We start from the raw sequence: 23,129 nt of genomic DNA, 5'->3' as shown, positions 1-23,129 counted from the left end.
GGGGCGCTGGGAGCCCGCCCCCCTCTGTCCCGCCCCACAGGCCCCCGCGGCGTGCCCCCCGCTTCGGTGCACCCCCGCCGCGGCCTCACTACCCACCGGCGCCGGGCAGCCGGAGGTCGGGGCGACCCCGCTGCCGAGCTGGGCCGGGCGCTTGCCGGTTTAGGGTGAACATAGACAGGCAGTAGGGTTTGAACAAGTGAGGATGGGGAGGTCGGGCGAGCAGATGTCAGCTCTAGGTAGTGACGGGGATTGGCTCGAACCCTCATGCAGGCAAAGGGCCCTGCGTGGGCTGTTCTAGCCACCGAGAAGGCGCTGGGGGGTGTGGGAACGCTCCAGAAGGGGTCAGGGAGCCGGGGAGCGTGTGAGTACTGGAGAGGACGTCCCCCTGCCATGCTTTGGCTGTGTCTCTTTCTCTTTAGGGAGTTGGTGGGTCGGGTAGTCACACATCCCCCTCAGTCACTGAAAGAAAGTGAGCAGAGAGGCCGGTACCGTTTAATCTTTATTAAAGGAAGAATCTGCTGGGCTGTGCTCAGAGTGGCAGGCAGCCCAGGGCTGCCCTGAAAATGGGAGACAGCAGCTAACCCAGGACGGTGGGAGCTTATATTGATATGTTGGCGCCAAGAGCTGGGTGATGCCATCAAGGAGGGTCATTATGCTAATGTGGATCAGGGTGGAGAACTGCATCCTTGCAGAAACAAAAGGGTTTTCTGTTTAAGTCAGGAGGCTTCTCCTAAAGGGAAGGGGAGAGGGGAGGAGGTGGGCTGCTCTTTTTTGTACTTGGGCTTGTCTAAAGTGGTGCTGGTTATGTTGCAGATCTATTATTCCTGCCTTTTAAGTAGGGGAAAAAGGGTGGAGGTCTCATTCTTCTGAAGCTACTTCCTGCTGGAGATGGGGGAAGATATGGAAAAAATAAAAGATTTAGGTGGTGAGGTACTGGTTTCATGTGGGGAGGCTGTATTCCTTCCGGGAACTGTCGCTGATTCTGAGGGGATGATATCCTTCTTGCAGGGACAATTCGGCGACCTTTTGGTTGGTGAAAGCCTGCATTTGTTCCTGCAAGAAATTAGAGAAACACCAAATGAGGCAGGGCCCGAGAAGAAGAAGAAGGCCTATTATGGTTAAGGGTCCTAGAAATGTTACCAGCCAGGGGGTCCATTTCCATAGCCCACTCTCATTGTCCCAGGAGTCTGCTACAGCCTGTCTCTTTTTAAGCCATCTGGTTGCCGGATTTGTTTGTGTAAAAGCAGCATTCCTCCCCCAGGAATAGACAAAGCCCTCCCTTCTCTGCTGTTAGCAGGTCTAGGCCCCATCTATTTTGTAGAACTAGTTCTGCCAATATGTTTGTGTTTTGTGTGTACAGCTGATGGCATCTGACTGGCCATAACACACAGTGGGAGCATGTAGTAGGGCTGAGAATATCTTTTGGAGCAACGAGTACACAAAGGACAGTTTTGAGTGATTTGTTTTAGTAACTTGGCCATGTGGGGAGAGTAATATCAGGGCTGAAGAAGGCGTGGTAAAGGTTCATAGCCTATATGAACTGTGTTGTGGAAATCTAAGAGGATTTGTTCAGCTTGTGTGGTAGGGAGGACATAGCGACCGGAGAGAGTATACCAGTAGTCTTTCCTCTGTGCTCCCAACTGTTGGAGGTGTTGTATTTCTTGGGGTGTGTATTGGGGTAAGGGCATAAGGGCCATGAGAAGGACCTGAGCAGGAGAGGAAGAGTGGGGGCCTGGTGATTGAGCAGCCTGTTTTGCAGTTAGATCTGCCAGTTTGTTTCCCTGAGCTATGGGGTTGTTGGAGGTTTGGTGTCCTCTGCAGTGTGTAACCCCAACCTCCTTTGGGAGTTGTGCAACCTCAAGAAGTATCTTGATAAGATGTCCGTTTTTTATGGGCCCTCCCTGAGTGGTCATGTATCCTCTCTCCTTCCATATGGCTGCGCAGGAGTGTAGGATGTGGTGAGCATACTTAGAGTCAGTGTAGTGAGAGTGCGGGTGAGGGCAATGAGTTCTGCTTGTTGGGAAGTGGTGTTGGGAGGGGCAGCCTCAATAGTTTGTGTTAGATTTACTATGGCATAACCCGCCTGGGGGGTGGGTATGGAGGTGGCACTCTCATCTATAAACCATGTATGTTGGGGCCACCTAATGGGATGTTGGGAAATGTGTGGAAAGGGATTGAGAAAAAGGTCTAAAGCCTCTGTGCAATTATATTCTAAAGGTTGTGAGTGTTTTGGAAATAGGGTAGGTGGATTTAAAGGAGGGCAAGGTTCGAAAGAAAACAGAGTTTTCAATGAAAGTAAGGTGAATTAGTTGTAAGCAGGAGGGAGAGAGAATTGACACGGCCTTGTGGCTGATAAGGTCTTGGAGATGATGAGGGGAACAAATGACTGTTTGTTGTCCAAAAGTTAGTTTAGAGTTTTCCTGTGCTAAAAGGGCAGCTGCCACCAAGGCACGTAAACAGGGGGCCCATCCCTGGGCTGTGGTGTCCATTTGTTTGGAAAGGTATGCAACAGGGGAGATTTCTCCTGCTTCTTGTCCCAAGACCCTGACTACCATTCCTTGGGTTTCAGTGATGTATAGGATAAATAGATGAGATAGGTTTGGGAGGGATAGAGCTGGAGCTGCAAGGAGAGTGGCTTTTAATTGCTGGAAGGGAGAATGAATGGGTTTTGTGGAATCTAAAGGAATTGCAGGATCCCCTTTGGCTGCCTCATAAAGTGGTTTTGCTAGCACACCAAAGTTGGAATCCACAAACGGAGATATCCTGCAAGCCCCAGGAAAGAGAGAGTTTCACTCTTTGTAGTAGGAGTAGGGAGTTCAGAAATTAAACTCTTGCGATCCACCATTATTTCTCTAGTGTTGGGGGTGAGGTGGACTCCCAAATAAGTGACTGAAGGGGAAGAAATTTGGGCCTTACTGGGGGACACTTGATATCCCCTGGAGGCCAGGAAATTAAGGAGAGCAACAGTGTGGGCCTGTGAATCCTCATAGGAGGGGCTACAAAGGAGGAGGTCATCCACATATTGTATTAACATGCTAGAGGTTGGAGGAAGTTCAGATAAGTCTTGAGCTAAGGCCTGGCCAAAGAAGTGGGGGCTGTCCCAAAACTCCTGACGTAGTACTGTCCAGGTGAGTTGTTGGGAATGATGAGTATCAGGGTCAGTCTAGGTGAAGGCGAACAGGTCTTGACAGGAAGGGTGTAAGGGGATAGAAAACAAGGCGTCTTTGAGGTCAAATACAATGAAGAAACAGGTTGTTGTTGGGATTGTGGATAGAAGAGTAGTGGGGTTAGAAACGATTGAGGTTATGGGTAAAATGGCCACATTAATGGCCCTGAGGTCTTGAACTAAACGGTATGAGCCATTAGGCTTTATAACCAGAAGGATGGGCATATTACAGGGTGAATGGGTGGGTTGTAGAAGATGAGAAGAAAGGAGTTTGTTTATAAGGGGCTTTAACCCTATTAAGTGCTTAATAGTGGATGGGGTATTGTGGAACATTAGGGAAAGAAGAATCCCACAGCCTCAAGAGGATGGGAGGGTGATGAGTAGTGATGGAGGGTGAGGAGGTATCCCATACTACAGGATTAACTTGTCAGGGGAAAAAGGGAGGGTAGAAGTTTCAGGGCTCAGGTCTGGGGCGGCCTGCAACAGGAGTATTGTAGCTGGAGTTAAAGTGTTCAGGGTAAGGGTAGCTTTGAATTTGGAAAGGGTGTCCCGCCCCAATAAGGGGGTTGGGCATTGAGGCATTATTAAAAATTTGTATTTGAATTGGGTGTGATGTAGGGTGCAGGAAAGGAGTTGAGTGATCTGTGGGCAGTATTCTGATCCCATGACCCCTGCTATTGTAATAGAGGAGGTTGTTGGTCCTGCATATTCAGGAAGGGTAGAGTAAGTGGCCCCTGTATCGATGACAAAAGAGATCAGCTTACCTGCTATGAGGAGAGTTACCCTGGGCTCACGTGTGGTGATCTCCGTGGGGGCCTTGGGCCCTGGGCATTGTCAGTCCTCCTCCTGGGCAAAGCCTAGAAGCTCCGGTAGAGATGGCTGTGGAGCTGAAGGTTGTAGGTTAGAAACGGGGCTACTCCCTCTCTGGCGAGTGGCACAATCAACTCCCCAGTGACCTAGCTGTCTGCAGTGAGGACAAGGTCCCAGACCAGAGGAAGCCTTGGATTGAGACATGCTCATGCTCAGTGGCCCGGTTGACCGCATTCGAAGGAGTTTCTGGGTGGCTTGCCTCTTGAGGCAGCCGGCTTTGGAGTATCTGAGCCTCGGATGGCATTGGTTGGAAGCTGGTATTTGGCCTGATCTCTTTTGTAACGATCTTTTTTCTCCTCCTCCTCTCTATTGTTAAAAACCTTGAAAGCAGCATTGAGGAGGTCTCGTTGGGTAGTATTTGGACCATCCTCAAGTTTTTAAAATTTTTTTTGAATGTCAGGGGCTGATTGAGTAATGAAATGAGAGTGTAATAGAGCCAGGCCTGCTGGAGTGTTTGAATCTATATGTGTGTATTTATGTAAAGCCTCAGAGAGACAGGTTAGGAATTCGCTGGGATTTTCAGTGGATCTCTGTGTGATATCTCTAAGCTTGTCATTAATGACTGACTTGTGGGTAGCCTTTTGGAGGCCATGAAGTAGGTGTATGATCATGTCATCCTGGAGTTCCCAATCCCCATGGCCAGTCTGGTAGTCCCATTTTAGGTCTGTGTGAGGGATGGCTGCGGCCCCCACAGGCCTCTTGTTATTCTGGGCATGTGCCTCATCTGCCTGTTACTGGGCTGCTGTCCAGACTTGTTCCCTATCTTCGAGAGAGAGAGAGTGGTAGTGAGAATCATAAAAATATCATGCCAGGTGAGATCATAAGATTGGGTGAGATATTTGAATTCTTTGGTATATGTATCTGGGTCAATTTGAAAAGATCCTAAACGTTGTTCAATCTGGGAGAGATCGGAAAGAGAAAAGGGAATGTGTACCTGGATAATTCATGCCACCCCAGCCACTTCACAGAAGGGTTATAAAAAGCCGGAGCTGAGGTGGGGTTGTTACCTGATGAATGGGGAGAAGGAGAGGGGTCGCGTGGCTGAGGATGAGCATCTCGAGGCCAGGCAGAGGGAGGAGAGAGAAATGTGGAGGGCTGTCAGATCAGAAAATTGATCCGAGTCTGGAAGGAGAGGTCGAGCATGAGCTAGGAGGATTTGAGACATAGGACAGTTTTGACAGAAGAACACGTTCAGAGATAGGAGAAGGCCTGAACAAGGAATCTCAACAGCTTTTGCCATTTTGGTGAGTGTCTAAATCTAGTGCCATCTTGTGGCCACTGGGATCCATTGTAATGAGGCGTTTGAGTTTTAATGTCTCCCTGAAGGCAGAGAAATTGGCCAGGAGACAGGTCCAGAGGTGTAGAGCACTGAATACAGTAGAAAATGGGATGGGCCAGGACGTTTAGGTTCAGTGTCTCCCTGGAGGCCAAGAAATTGGCCAGGAGACAGCCCAAGGGCATACAGCATGGAGGTTTAGGTTGTGAGGATTCCATTTACAGGATGAGAAAGGGCAGTCAGTCCTGGTAGAAGAAGTGTGCCAACAAAGAGCATCCTCTCTGTTGCCCACTTTCTTTTTGAGAGAAAAAAGCCCACTGACCAGCTAATGAAGCATCCTTCAATAGCTGGGGGGCACGAGAAAGGTTCCCTCGGCCAGACACCTGGGCTTTCGTAGAGGCCTGAGTCATAGAGAGAGAGTAGTCAGGGGAACCATAGAAGTAGGCAGGACAGACCCCCTGACTCGCCCTGAATTGAGGCTGGTGTTGGATGCATTGGTTTGAAATGGCAAAAGGAGAGAGAGTCCCGAGTGTACCTGGTTTCAGCAGGTCCGGGAAGGGCGGCTGAGGGCCAATCACCACCAGAGAGAGGGTATCATCCACAACGTCGGCCAAAACGTTTCGGCACCATAAAGAAAGAAAATGAGCCGAGAGGCCAGGTACTGTTCAAACTTTATTAAAGGAAGAAGTCTGCCGGGCTGTGCTCAAAGTAGCAGGTAGCCCAGGGCTGCCCTGAAAATAGGGGACAGCAGCTAACCTAGGACAGTGGGATCTTATATTGGTGTTTTGGTGCCAAGAGCTGGGTGATCCCATCCAGGAGGGTCATTATGCTAATGTGGATCAGGGTGGAGAACTGCATCCTTGCAGAAACAAAAGGGGTTTCTGTTTAAGTCAGGAGGCTTCTCCTAAAGGGAAGCGGGGAGGGGAGGAGGTGGGCGGCTCTTTTTTGTACTTGGGCTTGTCTAAAGTGGTGCTGGTTATGTTGCAGATCTATTAGTCACTAGTGTAGGGTGCTGGGTGCACTGGGGCTCTTTCAGAGGGAAGAGTGCTGTATATTTTTGTTTGGAGGCATAACTGCTGTCTCAAGGTCTTTTTAGGAAGATAAGAGGCCTGAAACTATCTGGGACTTTTAAATTTTAAAAATTAATGCTAGTATTTTTTTCAGGGTAATGGAGTTCTTTTTCCTTTTTATTAATAGTCAGCCCTTAATGTATCTTATGTGAATAATTAATAGACATTCTTCAAATTCCTTCAGAAAGCACAATGGCAAACGGTCATAATTAACAGCAAGATTCTCGGTGAATACATAATTCTTTGTCAATATTCAAATTTAGGCAGAAACTCAACAGTCTGATCTGTATCTATTTCATTTTTAAATGTGTTAAAAGGCCTTTGAGTGCACCTTAAGCAATTGGTAAATATTATCCAGGTCATCAGATATAGGAACTGGACCTCAACTTTTCCTTAAAAAATATATATGTGTAGATTGACAGAAACACTGTTATTTCCTCCAGGAATGGAACCCATGCGTGAAGGCCCAGTCAGTAAAACACCTTAATTTTTGCTTGTTTTAAAATTTGTGTTCAGTTTTCTCTGACACTAATGGGTTTCTTTTTTTTTTTTTTGTCTTTTTTCGTGTCTGGCAACGGATCGCAACCCTCAGTGTTGCGCCCGCACCTCGCTCAGCCAGTGAGCGGCCGGTCTGTATGTGGGATCCGAACCCTCGGCGGGAGCGCCGCCGCGCTCCCAAGTGGCGCACTGCAGCAGTGCGCCACTGGGCTGGCCTAGCCTAGGACTTTTTACTGTCATGTACTGTTATTCTGTGGAGGGTGAATTACCCTCTGGAAGGGCCAGTACCTCCATGCCTAATTGGTGGCTATTTCTGTGTGCAAAGAGGTGGGAAATGTTGGTTCTCCACTTAAGAATAAGAATCACCAGGTGTGCTTCCCTGAACCATTCGTTGTTCTTCTGGAGCGGGACTTGAGGATTTGCATTTTAACAAATACACCGGTTAATTGTCATACTAGGTATTGAGAGAGCTTTTTCCTGATTCAAGGATCTCAGGAGCAGTGGATTTTTTTTTTTAATTTTAAATTTCAGAATGGTTTTAGTTTTACAGAAAAGTTTTGACAATACAGAGTTCTCATACACTCCGCAGCCAGTTTCTCTTATCACTATTGCACATTAGGATGGTACATTTGTCACAATCAATATTGGTACATTATTAATAATTAAAGTCCATACTTCATTCAAATTTCTTTAGACTTTACCCAATGCCCTTTTTTTGTTCCAGGATACCACTTTATATTTAATTGGCATGTATTCTTAGACTTCTCTGGACTGTGAAGTTCGGATGAGTTCTTTTTATGTGGGCATGCTGTAGGATTTACTTGAGAAGAAACATGAGGGCAATTACAGCTTTTTGCAAATTGTGATGGGCGCAGCAGGTCATTTCCTTAGCTCCCTGGTCATGCCAACAGGTGGCTTCAGGCCTGGGAGGTTTCTTGAATATAGTATGATTGTTCCCGGCTCCTAACAATATTTACTTGCCCTTGTCCCATCCTTTGTTATACCCCCTTCTGTTTGTAATCTTTGGGGCCTTGGGGTTTATGGTGGCCAACCGTTAGGTGAGAGGGGTTTTGTTTCCTTGTTCTGTACCCCAGATCATGTCCAGAACTAATTTTATTTGAAAATATTGAGGCTGAACTCTTTGTTTTTGGTTGAGTCAGATGGAGCTTGCATCCTTAGATTTAACTCAGAACAGGTTTGAATGCGTTCTTGCTGTGTGGGTGACCTGGCTTTTAGTGTTATCACAGATGTCATCTGCTGACTAGTTTTGGTTAATAACTGGTTTCAGGTTTAGGGAGGAGGAAGTTATTTCAAGGTTTTTGAATGAAGAAATGTTCCCATGGCTGCTTCTTGGGCCTGTAAACAGTTCCAGGCCTTATTCATGCAGTGCAGTTAGTAATCTGATAATTCATTATTGCTAACTGGTGCATTTCAACATTTGGTTATATTGCCTTTGACTAAGGCTTTTGCATTGGTTGTGGCTATAGGTTTGCAAAAGTGTAATAATGTGGTGTGTTTGTGTAAAGGTGGTACTTTCTGTATTAAGGGTAAGACTGTGTAGAGGGAAAGATAACACCAAAACAACAAAATACACAGTTCTAATGGCGTAATTCAGGGCATGAAGCATTGTTTATCTAGGGTCAAGGATATGTTAGTGTGCATATATATTGTTCATTCATTTAACCACTGCCTGCTTTAATATTTGATTTTTTGCTAGGCTGTAAGGTCTTTGAAAATGATGTATTTTTAATAATTGTGTTTATAACATCTGCCATTTGTTGAGAGCTTACTATGTGCCAGGTACTGTTGTAAGTTCTTTATTACATACATCTTATTTTAGTCTTACTACAGCTGGGTGAGGAAAATAACCTACTTTATAATACTTTGCTCGTGATCATATATCTTGTAAATGATGGAATCGGGATGCTTGGTCTATTTGACTCAGCCTCTTACACTGTGTTGCCTGCACTAGTGCAACAAAAAGTAACAAAGGTATTAAACAGGTGTTTAATGAATAAGAAAGAATGGGGATATGAACTTGAATAAGACGCAGTCTGTGTCCTCAAGGAACTTAGAGGTGAGACAGAAAAGTAAAGCAGCAATTAGGGCACAGGGTTGGAAGTGTTATGCTAGAGATATGGACCTGGTGTCATGAGGACTCAAAGGAGAGGTACTTACCTTTCGTCAATGGGCAGGGACAGAAGGTATCCTTTTTTGAAGATGTGGAGTTTGAGCCAAAAGCTGAAGGATGAATTACAGTTATCCAAATGAGGATGCGGGTACATTCCAGGCAGAAAGAAAAGTAGTTTGAGATACTTAGATAGAAGGTGTGAGAGTGATAAGGGGTAAAGTGTCAGAGTTAGGATACAAATAGGGGATTTGGGTGCAAAACTGAGTAATTTGAACTTTATCCTGAAAGCTATTGGGAAAGGGGAAGTCTTAGTAGGTTTTAACACAGTAGTTCATGATTACATTTGTGTTTTGGGAAGATTAATGTTAGTAATATGGAAGACAATATAGGGAGGCAGAATGGGGTTCTTGAGACCATTTAGGCTTTTCTATTAAGTGATGAGGGCCAAGGTAAGTCAGTGGGATTGAAGAGTAGGGAATGGATTTGAGAGATATTAAGGACATCTTGGTGACTGATGATGGATGGGAAGTTTGGTGAAAGGGTAAGCCTAATTTTATGGTTTAGGCAGATGACAATGCAGGAGAAGGAACAGATTTAGGCGAAAAAGCTGTGTTTAGTTTGGGATGTGTTCAGCTAGATAGGATGGGTGGCTAGAGGGCATCTCCATGGGTCTGTGGCTCAGTGGCTGGAACTGGGGACATTCTGGGTGTGAGAGAGTAGACGTGGGCACAACCAGAATGTCAGTGGCAGCATATATGAGAATATAAAATAGGATGTTGAACACCATAAATGCAAAGTATCTTGACCTGTCATACATCTGGCAAGATGTTGGTGGTTTGAATGTAGGGCTGTCTGGCTTCCAAGACTGGCTACATGCTACTGTTTATGCTGAAAACCTACCTGTTTTTATTCCCCTTGCTTATATGGCCTCCCAAAGGATAGATTATGGGTCAGTTCTTTGTTTTGTGATTTCATTTTTCAAGCAGCCATTGGCCGCGATCTAGGTATGATCAAGTATTGGTTCCTGCACTTTCCACCTGTGTCTTATCATGTATTCTGATGCCAGTCTTGTGTGACATTTCCTTAGTATAGCCTTGTCTGGCATCATTGTGTGGTCATTCTTCATAGTAACAGAAGAATGAGGAGAGTAGTGCTTCATTTCAGCATTGCTGCTTATGATAAGTCCCTATAAGATGTTGAAGTGGAAAATTACCTGAGATACATCCTTCCCATACTAGCCCTGAGATATTGTTGTTGGCAAATGGTCTTAAGATAGAAAACCTGTTTCAAGGTAGGTTTGTAATCATGAGGTTCAACAATAGCCTTATTAGCAAGCCTACCTCCCGGCTAACCCTCATCCCAGAAGAGAAACTTTTAGCTGTTAAACAGACGAGAGCCCTCCTTGTTTAATGATTGGCAAAGCAAGGGCAGTCAAACAAACAACCTGGGAAATGACTTTCCACAGCTCCACCTTGCCTAAGAACTGGCAAATATGGGCATGCCGGGTGGGTGGTGTGTATGCACACTATGGACAGGTACTCATTATTGAATTTGTTTATTTATGCTTTTGAAAACTTCTATTTTAGGCAACCTCTCGACTTCTGGTAAATTACCCAGAGCCTTATCGTTCTCAAATATTGGATTATCTCTTTAAGGTAATGAATGAATAATTATTTAATGGTACCTGTGACATTTTAGAAACTGTACGGTGAATTTCACTCATAGAATTTTATCAGCTTCACAATTCCAGTTTTTGAAAAATATGGCAGATTTCTTTTGGAATAAATTGCTGTTTGAAGTTTTGCTTTTGTTTTTCTCATCTGTAAAGCCAAAGGCAGTAATTAGTAATTGTCTTGAGGTGTCACATGATGAAGCATGGTATTAATACTATTACTTCTTTCCACAGCCATACTTTGGTGCCTCTTTGCATATTCTAAAAGTCGAAATAGGTGGTGATGGGCAAACAACAGGTAGGAGTATGGAAAATAGGATTTTTCTTGCCAATGTTTTAATCTGTACCTAACCATATGAACTGTGATTTCAGAATACAAACAGTACCGACACTTTTGAGATTGTTCCTTTTTTAACTGTAATTATTTTAAAAAATTACATAGAAATATGAATTTTCTATCAAAAACAGTATTCAGACTTTAAATTGCTTATTTAGGTGAAGTAATAAGTAGTAAACAAATTCACAGTTTTCTAAAAACTATATACACTAGACATGGTCATAGGGAGAGTTTGGAATCTTATTGAGAAGTTAGAAAAAGATTTTAATTTTGTATAGAACATGTAAGGTGTTATTAACATATGTGGTAAAAGTATAAGTAATTAGTATTTCAAAGATATAGCTTTTTTTCTTTTAAAAACAAAACCATTTTTAATCCCTAAATCTTTAGTCTTCATTGTCACCATTTTGATTGGCTTTGTGTAGTACATATTATCAATTAGCAGTTTTATAGGCCTCTGGTTTCCAGGAAGAAAAAGAAAAATTAATTCTCATAGTGATTAGATATTATTTATAGGTGAGATTCCATTACAATGAACTCTAGAGTAACTTCTGTATACTTGTATTCCTGCTAGTGATTTGGAAGTTTTTTGTTAAACAGATGTACCTGTATGGTGGTATTAGTGTTGAAAGAAAACATGCAAATCAAAAACAAAGAAAACCCCGTAACAGAAATTTTTCCCAGGCCATTGTGAGAAGATGTGTATTTCATTATCAAAACCTTTTAGGCAGAGTTGATAATGACTGGCCAGCTTCATTTGCTGAAGCTAAATTAGAGGTAGAGATACATAATAAGCAGGCAGTTTTTATAAATTCTGATATTTACCTTTAAGAAGAAATGGATGAAGGTCCCTCTTTTTGTAAGGCCATACTTAGCAAGGGCAGATGTTTGTGAAGCATGGGACTTTGATGTCAGTTACCTACCTCAATGTTATGTCATTACCTCAACTAAATATAGATCTTTTATAGGATTTTGTCATTGTTATGGTGGGGATGTAAAGTAAGGCAAATAATAACTAAAGCCAAAATGCTTTTGTTATTTTAGTTATTATTTTAGTTATACTAAGTTTCCATTTATATTGTCAAAGCTAGGGCTCAGTCGCTCCAAATCCACTGTACAGTCTGGGTCCCCAGACCCCTCACATGCAGGTCTATGCTAGGTAATTGGGAAAGATTCCAGGAGCTGTTGGCAGATAACATGAGTTCAGTCCTCAGCTTCCTCAGCTGCAGCAACTTACAAGTCCGGCAGTGGCCGTGGCCTTGTAGAAGGTCCTGGGCGCACTAGCAGCAGCAGCAGGCCTCCAGCAGCAGTAGTGGCCTCCCCATACCCCTCCCCCCCACGGGGGGACATCCTGGGGATGAGAGGTGCCATGGATCAGGGTCACTCATCCTTATACTTAAGTCCATAACCTAGGACACCTGGGTGCACATGCGCAATCACACTAGACGATAACCAAGGAACACCTGAGCGCATATGCCCGTTTACATCAAATGCTTGGCAAGATTCTGAACATCTGAGGGGCCCTGACCATTTTTCCTATATTTTCCCAACAGGGAATGTGTACTCATTCCTTTTTTTTCTTGAAACTCTTGCTAAATGAAGATATGTTATATTCTCAAGGTGTGGGGTATGAGAATTGGGGCTCAGGAGTCCTGGGATTCACATCCAGAATTGAGAAGCTTGTAGTTGAGGGTAATGTGAATTTAGAGTTGGACATGGGGATTTAAAAACCTCAGGGAGATCCAGAGCCCTGCAGAATGCACTACTAGGAATTTTCAGTTATATAAGGTGATAAAAATTTTCTTAATACTGCTTGTGATAGGAAGTTGTGCTTTTATTATTTAAGAACTTTACAGTGCTTAGTAAAATGAAAAAGGGGAAATTATATGCTTTGATCATCTGTCCTCAGTTATATAAGATTATTTGTATTTGCCCAACTCCAAGATTGGAACTTGAGTACTACTTTTGTGAAGTGTGTGTGTGTAGGAGGGAGTGGCTCTAGGAAGCATCGTTCATGGATCATTTTCTTCTTTTGCTCTCTTCTATTCAGATGGCACTGAACCCTCCCACATGCATTATGTACTAGATGAGGATTATTTTCGAGGATATGAGTGGTGGTTAATGAAGGAAGCAAAGAAGAGGAACCCTGATATTATACTTATTGGTAGGAAGTGAAATTTGCAATGCTTCTATATTCTCTTTTCCTTTAACTTTTAACTTCTAACTCACATTGGTGGAGTCTCTCTTAATACTGAAGTACTAATGTCGTTAATGCTACCAGTATGCCACCAGCAGCAAAGCATGTGCCAGGCATTATCTGTTTTTTGCCCTTGAATGTTTTGTCAGATCTTTATTATACCTCTGGTGTAGGGGCATTTCTCTTCCCATTTTGCAAAAGAAGCAGTGAAGGCTTAGAGAGGTTATGTCACTGACCTAAGGTCAAAAGACAGTAAATGGCAAAATCAGGTTTAGAACCTAATTCCATTCTTTCTTTTTTTTTTCTTTTTTTTTTTAGTTTCCTGTGATGCTAAGGTACTTTTCTCTACAAAATCTCATCAATATTTGTAAAAGGGTAATACTGTTTACCAAATTGTATATTACATGCTATGAGACATGCCAAGTAGTTACAACATTACATGTTACATGGAGTAGTAGACCCCATTTTTAAAAGAGGTATGTACAAAAGTGTTTTTTTTTTTTTTTTGTCTTTTTCCGTGTCCGGCAACGGATCGCAACCCTCAGTGTCGCCCCCGTACCGGACCGGCAACAGGATCGCAACCCTCGGTGTTGCTCCCGTGCCTCGCTCAGCCAGTGAGCGGGAACCGGTCTGTATGTGGGATCCGAACCCTCGGCGGGAGGGCCGCCGTGCTTCCCAAGCGGCGCACTACAGCAGTGCGCCACCGGGCCAGCCCTTGTTTTTGAACCTCAGTGATGTGCTGGTCACTGTTCCAGGGACCAAGGATGCTGAACAGTCCAGTCCCCAATTCCCGCCCTCTGGGGCTTAGGTTCTAGTAGCAGGATAATTCCTCAGATGGGACTATATTCATTTTAAAGTTCTGTAGCAATGAATACAGAGCCTGTGAAATATTTCAAACATCCAGAGTGGTGGGATGCTTTCATCATTTGAAATGAATTTGATTTTTTGAAACAGGCTTACATTCAGGCTAAGTGAAATTAATGATCCATTTTAACAACTTGATTTCAAGTTATTTTAAAAATTTTCTCAACAATCAAATTGAAGGTAAGAGTAATATTTTCGAAATAAAAAAAAAATGAGGAGTGAGTATATTATCTCTAAATGGACTTTTAAAAGAGATTCCAGATTTTAATCTCTTTTAAAAGAGATTAAAAGAGCGGTAAAAGCATCACTGAATTCAGCACAGACTCACCCACTGGGCTGCTTCCATAGTCAGACCTGATTTAAATGTAGAAAATCTGGCATTCTAAACCATATCCTAACAAAGACTTACACATGGTGAGCCTTCAGATTGTGTTTAGCATTTCATTGTTTTCAAATGTTCCATTATTGTAATGTCACATTTCTTGTGTAATACACTTTGGGATTCCTCCGGATTTTAGAAAAATAAGCATTTTCTCATTTTGATTTTGATTTTTTCAGTGGGAAACTAGATTGGTGATATATTTAACAGCTACAGAACTTAACTGTTGAGCTTATTTTAATATATCATTAACAGAATTAGGATTTAGAATTGTAACTAGTGCTTTTCTACTCTTTTTATTACTTAAAAGGCATAATCAGGGTTATTGGAAGAATATGAACTTATTTAATTATATCATTTAACAAAGGTATATTTTAAGTCATTGGCATTTATATTTATATAAGGACAAACTAGTTTTGCTAAATTTGATTGCTTAATATTTTAAGTAGCCTTGAATAGTAATAAGATGTACTAGTGAATGAGAAATTTGTTATACTTACATCATAGGAGTAGATTAGCATAAACCTTTCAGAATTCCTTAATTTGGTCTCAGAGAACAGAAATTGAATATTAAATATCCCAACAGATAGTGGAGATGTTAAGTTAAAATGTATGGTACATTTCTTTCTATTGGTAAATATCTTAGAGAGGGGCGTTTGTTTTATGTTTTTGTTTTGTTGTTTTCTTGAAAGAACATTTTGAATTATGGGACCTGACTTTAGGGATCAATAAGGAATTACAGTGTCCATAGATAAAAGGCATTTCAAGAATTTGTGTGTGATATATAATCTTTCTTTCAGGCAGATCTATTTTGACTTTTCCTTGGCTGTTCAGTGGCTTTTTTTGTTTTGTTTATTTTGTTTTGTTTTCAATAGTGCCAGCACTGTCATACCCACTCCATCTTTGTCTCTTCCTTTCTCTCGAATTTGTGTGTGATATATAATCTTTCTTTCAGGCAGATCTATTTTGACTTTTCCTTGGCTGCTCAGTGGCTTTTTTTGTTTTGTTTATTTTGTTTTGTTTTCAATAGTGCCAGCACTGTCATACCCCCTCCATCTTTGTCTCTTCCTTTCTCTCTGCAGGATTGCCATGGTCATTCCCTGGATGGCTGGGAAAAGGTTTCAACTGGCCTTATGTAAATCTTCAGCTGACTGCCTACTATGTTGTGACTTGGATTGTGGGTGCCAAGCGTTATCACGATTTGGACATCGATTATATTGGGGTTGGTAATATATTTGAAATATGATTCATTTTTGGACATTTATTTATAATTTTTTAATGTAATCTGATTCTATGGCACTGTGTTGAGTTACCATTTTATGTCATGAAAACTAACTTGTTGTATTGGTGCCTGGTAACACAAATTAACTACATGTGACCTTTAATTCTTTCCACTTTTAAAAATTGTGCTAAGTGTGTACCTTCTTTGAACTTTGTTTTTTATTGTTTGTTATTTTTTTGGTACCAGCCCAACTCTCATTCTTCTTTTATAAAGCTTCCCATAGTGTCTCCAGTTTTACAATGCTATATTTCCAATACAGTTTAATGATTATTGTCAGCAAACAAAATTATAATAAATTTAGTTAAATATCTCAATTGGCTTTATTGCGATTCTAGAAGTGGGCAACATATCATTCCATAAGATAGAATAAGTGTTCCACTGAGCTGAGCAGAGGAGGTTGGTTTTATAGACAGAAAAGGGCTGAAGAAAGCAGAAACAAAGAACAAAAAGCAGATTAGTCATTTCAAAGTTACTTTTCTTGTAAGGTGGGAACAGGAAGACAGAATGAGAGAAAAATAACTGACTAGTTAGCATCAGGTTACTTCAGACTGTCTCTTTTGTGTAAGGATTAAAGCAGAGGGAACTTCATTATCATACCTATTGAAGAATTAAACTAGCTAGTTCAGGGAAATTGGCTGTATCTCTCTATCCTGATTTCTTACGTCAGACTACAACCTAAGTGACTTGGAACTTAGCAGGGGTGACTCCATTTTGATTTTTAGTTTGTTCAATGGGGCCTAGTTCACGAACTTAGTTTAAAACAATGGCCTCTTATAATTTTTATTTAACATTATTCTTATTTTATTCTATGCGTCTTCTATTGTCCTAAACCAGGGATTGACAAAACTTTTTCATAAAGGGCCAGAGCATAAATATTTTTGGGTTTGTGTGTCAAAAGGCAATTACAGATTTTCTAGGTAATTATAGGAGTATAACCATTTAAAATGTAACCATTTAAAACTGAAAACCATTTTTAGCTCTTAGGCTGTAAAAATACATGTTGTGGACCACATTTGGCAGGCTGGCTGAAATCTGCCTCCCCCTGTCCTAAACTGTTATTTAACACCTTTTAATGACTTAAAAAGTGTAAAACAGTATATCATTTCTTTCCAGCTGGTCTGTTGGCAGCCTGGACACATGGCTCAGACTGCACTGTATCCCACAGAGCCCTACACATATACATAGTAGATGTCCATGAACATTTGCTTATTCATATGCCATCTGTCAAAACTGATATTTAAAAGTTTTCATGCAGTCATGACTTAGATTATCAGCAAGCAATTATTGAGCTCCCACTGTGTTGCAGGAACTGTGACTATAATGCTATAAGGATACCAAGATTAAGAAGCTCTTGAGGAGTTCAGTGAGAGAGAGAGACACAGGGTGATATAGGACATGAATATGAACCAAGGCCTGTAGGAAACCAGAAAAGAATGTACTTGGTTTTGTGATCCTTTCCCAGATTATAATTATAATTAGTTTGTATTTGAGACCTTTCTTAAATGTCAGGGCATTTTTAACCCATAGTGAGAATAAACATAGTTTTGAGTCTAGCTCAAATAGCTTTCTATTATGGTACAGTCACATTTAGGAAATGTTTCTAAGAAATAATGGGTGATTCACTTCTCGTATAGACTCTTGATAATCACGTGTTGTGATGAGGAGCTTCTTTGCAGGAAACTCTTTCCTGTATCATTGGAGTAAAAAGAATTATAGCACCTGGACTCTAGGCTCATCTCTGTTATTGGCAGTTTTATCAACTACCAAGTGAGAGTTGTATAAGCTCTCTTTCAATTCCAATACCCCATGCTTCATGATTTTAAACCTAAGAGATTTTTGTATATTCCTTTTATCTATCTCCATTAAGAGTTTGCTTTTGTGACCCAGCACATCATTGTGATTTTCTGGGTGTGTTTAAAAAAATTCCTTTTAGACAGTGTACTTATTAATACTTGGCTTTCAGGTGTGCCTGTAGGGATTTTTTCCAAATTATTATAACAACCCGCATGTTTGTTAGTTCTCCAGTGCCTAGTATAGTATAGTCTCTGGCACACATTGCACTGTCAATATTTGTTGAATGAATGAATGAAAGAACATTCCATTTTTGGAAGTCTCCAGAATAAATGACTTTTTGAAAAATATCCACCAGGGCAGGAGCCGTCCGCAGCTTCCACTGCCCAGCAGAAGGTAGGAGCATACACAGGGTCCTAGTCAGGAGCCATGGACAGACCCCACTGCCAAGCAAAAGGCAGGAGCCAGCACAGAGTCTTAGGCAGGAGCCATGGACAGCCCCCCCTGCCTGGCAGAAGGCAGGAGCATGCATGGGGTCAAAGCAGGAGCCGTGGGCAGCACCCCTCTGACTGGCAGAAGGCAGGAGCACAATGAAAACACCACTTCTGCCTGGATGGTCCACCACAACCACTGCCACAGCCATTGCTGCCACAAGGGTGGCTCACCCCCATGGTAGTAGCCACAGCCACCATGAAGGCAGCCTGCCTCCCACTTGACTGCACTGACACAAGGAGAGTCACCAGTGGAAACTGAAAAAAGAAGAGGATGTTTGTCTCCTCAAAGCCCACTTCAGAATAATAGAAGAAGCAACTGCTCTATCAGATGACCAGACATCAACATAGAGGTACTAGAAATATGAAAAACCAAGAAAATATGACACCATCAAAAGAATATAGTAATTCTCAAATATCAGACGCTATAGAGCAGGAAACACTTGAAATGACAGAAAAAGAATGTTGAGTAACAATTTTAAGGAAACTCAATGAGATATGAGAAGATTCAGTCAGACAACATAATGAAATGTGAAAAAATCCAGGGCATGAAGGAGAAAATTTACAGAGAGAGTAATACCTTTAAAAAGAATATAATAGAACTTGTGGAACTGAAAGATTCACTCAACGAAATAAAAAACACAACTGATAGCTTAAACAGCAGGCTAGAACAAGCAGAAGAATTTCTCATCTTCAAAATAGCCTTTTAAAAATAACCCAGGCAGACAAAAAAAAAAAAAGGAAAAAAGAATTCAAAAGAATGAAAATGAAGAAAATCTGAGAGAACTAACAGACAACCTTAGGTGCACTAATGTTTGAATCATGGGTGTTCCAGAAAGGGAGGAGAAAGGAAAGGCATTAATAACCTATTCAATGAAATAGTAAAGGAAAGCTTCCCAGATATAGGGAGAGACATGGACCTTCAGCTCTAGGGGGCCCAAAGATTCCCAAACAGATTCAATCCAAAAAGATCCTCTCTAGGACACGTTATAGTCAAACTGGTAAAACTCAAAGACAAAGGGAAAATCCTAAAAGTAGCAAGAGAAAAGCATCAAGTCACCTATAAGGGAGCCCCTATTGGAATAACAGCAGACTTCTCAACAGAAACTCTACAGGCCAGAAGAAAATGGGATAACATATTCAAAATACTAAAAGAAAAAAAAAACTATCAGCCAAATATAATATACCCAGCAAGGCCTATCCTTCAGAAATGAGGAAGAAATAGTGTATTTTCCAAACAAACAAAAACTACAGGAGTTCATCACCACACAACCAGCCCTGCAGTGAATCTTCAAGGGAGTCCTGCATCTAGAAATTGAAAAATTATAATCACTACTGTGAATACACAAGAAAGAACAAAACCCACTGGTAGAACAAAAATGGAAAGAAGAAAGGGAAAGAAACTAAGTCTTACCACCTCAGAAAACCAATAAACATCAAAGACATACAGAAGAGGAAGAAAGGAACAAAAGATAATTAAAGCATCCAAATGAAAATTAATAAAATGCCAGGAGTAAGACAATACCTTTCAATTACAAACCTAAATGTAAATGGATTAAACTCCCCACTCAAAAGATACAGACTGACTGATTGAATTAAAAAGGTAGACCCAACTCTATGCTGTCTTCAAGAGACTCACCTCACCTGTAAAGAGACACACAGACTAATAGTGAAGGGATGGAAAAAGATATACCACTCAAATGGAAACACAAAATGAGCAGGACTAGCTGTTCTCATATTAGATAAAAAAGCACTTTAAATCCCAAACCATAAAATGATACAAAGAAGGCCATTTTATAATGATAAATGGATCTATCCAGCTAGAAGACATAACAATCATAAATATATGTGCACCCAGCACCAGAACACCCAGATATATAAAGCAAACATAATTAGGCCTAAAGAAAGAGATGGATGCTAATTTATAATAGTAGGGGACCTGACTATCCCTCTCTCAACACTGGACATATCTACACAACAAATGAATAGAGAAACACAGAATTTAAACTATACCTTAGACCAATTGGACCTGGCAGATATCTACAGAATGTTTTATCCAGCAACTACTGAATGTATATTCTACTCATCAGCATATGGAACATTTTCTGGGATAGACCACATGTTAGGTCACAAATCAAGTCTCAGCAAATTTAAAAGATTGAAATCATTTCAAGTATCTTTTCAGACCACAATAGATTAAAACTAGAAATGAATAACAAGCAAAACTCTGGGAACTATGTAAAAATTAAATAAAACTCTCCTTAATGACCTATTGGTGGTGGAAGAAATTAAACAGAAAATCAAAAAAGATCTTGAAATTAGCAAAAATAAAGGCACATCATACCAAAACCTTTGGGATACTGCAAAGACAGCACTAAGAGAGAAGTTCATTGCAATAAACACTTAAATCAAAAGAATAGAAAGATTTCATAAAAACAGCCTAATGTTATACCTCAAAGAACTAGAAAAACAAGAACAATCCAATTCCAGAATTAGTAGACAGAAAGAAATAATGAAGATCAGAGCAGAGCTAAATGAAATAGAATAGAGACCCAAAAAGTGATACAAATGATCAATGAAACAAAAAGGTTTTTTTGAGAAGATAAACAAAATAGACAAGCCATTAGCTAACCTAACTAAAAAAAGGAGAGAAGACCCAGATAACAAAAATCAGAAATGAAAAGGGCACACTAGAACCAATACTGCAGAAATACAAAGAATCATTAGAGACTGTAATAAACTGCTATACACCAACAAATTTGAAAACCTGGAGGAAATGGGTAAGGTTTTGGACACATACAAATACCAAGACTGAAACAAGAGGAAATAGAAAGGGCACACTAGAACCAATACTGCAGAAATACAAAGAATCATTAGAGACTGTAATAAACTACTATACACCAACAAATTTGAAAACCTGGAGGAAATGGGTAAGGTTTTGGACACATACAAATACCAAGACTGAAACAAGAGGAAATAGGAAACCTGAACAGACCAATAGCAAGCAATGAGACTGAAGCAGTAATCAGCAGTCTCCCAAAAGAGAAAAGCCCAGGACTGGATGGCTTTACTGCTGAACTCTACCAAACCTTTAAAGAGGAATTAATATCAATTTCTTCAAACTGTTACTAAAAATTGGAACAGAGGCCATTCTCACAAACTCATTCTATGAGGCGAGCATCACCCTTATACCAAAACCAGATGAAGATACAACAACAAAAAACTATAGAGCAAAATATCTGATGAACATAGATGCAAAACTCCTCATCAAAATATTAGGAATCAGAATATAGTAACACATCGAAAGATTTATACGCCATGATCAAGTGGGATTCATCCAAGGGATGCAAGGATGGTTCACATACACAGGTCAATAAAAATCAAGGAGAAAAACCATGTGATTATCTCAATAGATGCCGAAAAAGCATTTGATAAGATTCAACATCTGTTCATGCTAAAGACTCAGCAAATTAGGTATAGAAGGAAAGTGTCTTAACACAGTAAAGACCACCAATATCAGGAACAAGACAAAGCCGACCACTGTCACTGCTCCTGTTTAACATAATATTGATCAATCAGGCAAGTGAAAGAAATGAAGGACACCCAGATTGGAAAAACGAAGTCAAACTGTCCCTGTTTGCAGATGACATGACCCTATATTTAGGAAAACCTAAAGTCTACCCCCCCAAAAAAATATTCTTAGAGCTGATAAATGATTTCATTAAAGTTGTAGGAGGAAAAAATCAATATGCAAAAATCAGTAGCATTTTTATACTCCAATAATGAACTAGGAGAAAAAGAAATCACGAAAATCCATTTACAATAGTCACTAAAAAATAACATACCTAGGAGTCAATTTAACCAAGGAAGTGAAAGATCTCTGTAATGACAGCTTCAAACCTCTGCTGAAAGAAGTTAAAGAGGACATGAAAAGGTGGAAAGACACTCCATGCTCTTGGATTGGAAGAATTAACATTGTGAAAATGTCCATACTGCTCAAAGTGAACTACAGATTCAAGGCAATCCCCATGAAAATACCAATACTATTTTTCACAGAAATAGAAAAAACAATCCTAACATTCATATGGAACAACAGAGAGCCCCCTAATAGCCAAAGAAATCCTGAATAACAACAACAAAAAATGTCACAGGCATAACACTTCCTGACTTCAAATTGTACTACAAAGCTATAGTAACCAAAACGGCATGGTACTGGCATAAAAACAGAAACTCAGACACATGGAACAGAATAGAGAACCCAGAAATCAACACACATATATACAGCCAACTGACATTTGAGAAGGACAGCAGGAGCATAGGTTGGGGAGAGGACTGCCTCTTCACTAAGTGGTGCTGGGGAAACTGGACATCCACATGTAGAAGAATGGAACTAGACTTGTACTTCTTACCAAATACCAAAACCAACTCAGGATGGGTTAAGCACATATATAAGACCCGAAACTATAAAACTATTAAAATAAAACATAGAGGAAACACTTTAGGAAGTATGACTGGGCAAAGACTTTATGAAGAAGACCTTAAAAGCACACACACACACACACACAAAGCAACAAAAGAAGAAATAAACAAATGGGATTATGTCAAACTAAAAAGCTTCTGCACAGCAAAAGAAACTGTTAACAGAGTGAAAAGACAGTCTGTGGAATGGTAGAAAATATTCACAAACCATGCATCCAAGGTGTTAATATTCACAATATACAAGGAAGTCAACTTAATAGTAAAAAAACGAGTAACTCAGTTAAAAAATGGACAAAGGAGCTGAATAGGCATTTCTCAAAGGAAGATATACGAATCACGAACAGACACATGAAAAAATGTTCAACATCATTAAGCATCAGGGAAATGCAAATCAAAACCACACTGAGATACCATTTCATGCCAGTTAGACTGGCCATTATCAGAAAGACAGATAATAAATTATGGCAAGGATGTGGAGAATGGGGAAACTCCTGCACTGCTCGTGGGACTGTAAATTAGTGCAGCCATTATGGAAAACAGTACAGGGCTTCCTCAAACTACTACAGATAATACTGCCGTGTGATCCAGCAATCCTGCTGCTGGGTGTATACCCAAAGGAATGGAAA

General features: G+C 40.8%; 1 protein-coding gene across 1 annotated transcript in view; it reads left to right on the top strand.

The window, feature by feature from the left end:
- Positions 1–23,129, top strand: part of GALC (galactosylceramidase) — a 67,196-nt gene that overhangs the window by 1,293 nt on the left and 42,774 nt on the right. The window contains exons 2-5 of the mRNA XM_008581211.1: positions 10,598–10,666; positions 10,918–10,981; positions 13,071–13,184; positions 15,543–15,682. Of these exons, the coding sequence (XP_008579433.1) occupies positions 10,598–10,666; positions 10,918–10,981; positions 13,071–13,184; positions 15,543–15,682 (387 nt within the window). The remainder of the gene's footprint in view (positions 1–10,597; positions 10,667–10,917; positions 10,982–13,070; positions 13,185–15,542; positions 15,683–23,129) is intronic.

The sequence above is a fragment of the Galeopterus variegatus genome, unplaced genomic scaffold, assembly GCF_000696425.1.
Source record: "Galeopterus variegatus unplaced genomic scaffold, G_variegatus-3.0.2 Scaffold2295, whole genome shotgun sequence".
In the NCBI taxonomy this organism is placed as follows: Eukaryota; Metazoa; Chordata; class Mammalia; order Dermoptera; family Cynocephalidae; genus Galeopterus; species Galeopterus variegatus.
This window is presented reverse-complemented; position numbering and strand designations above follow the sequence as displayed.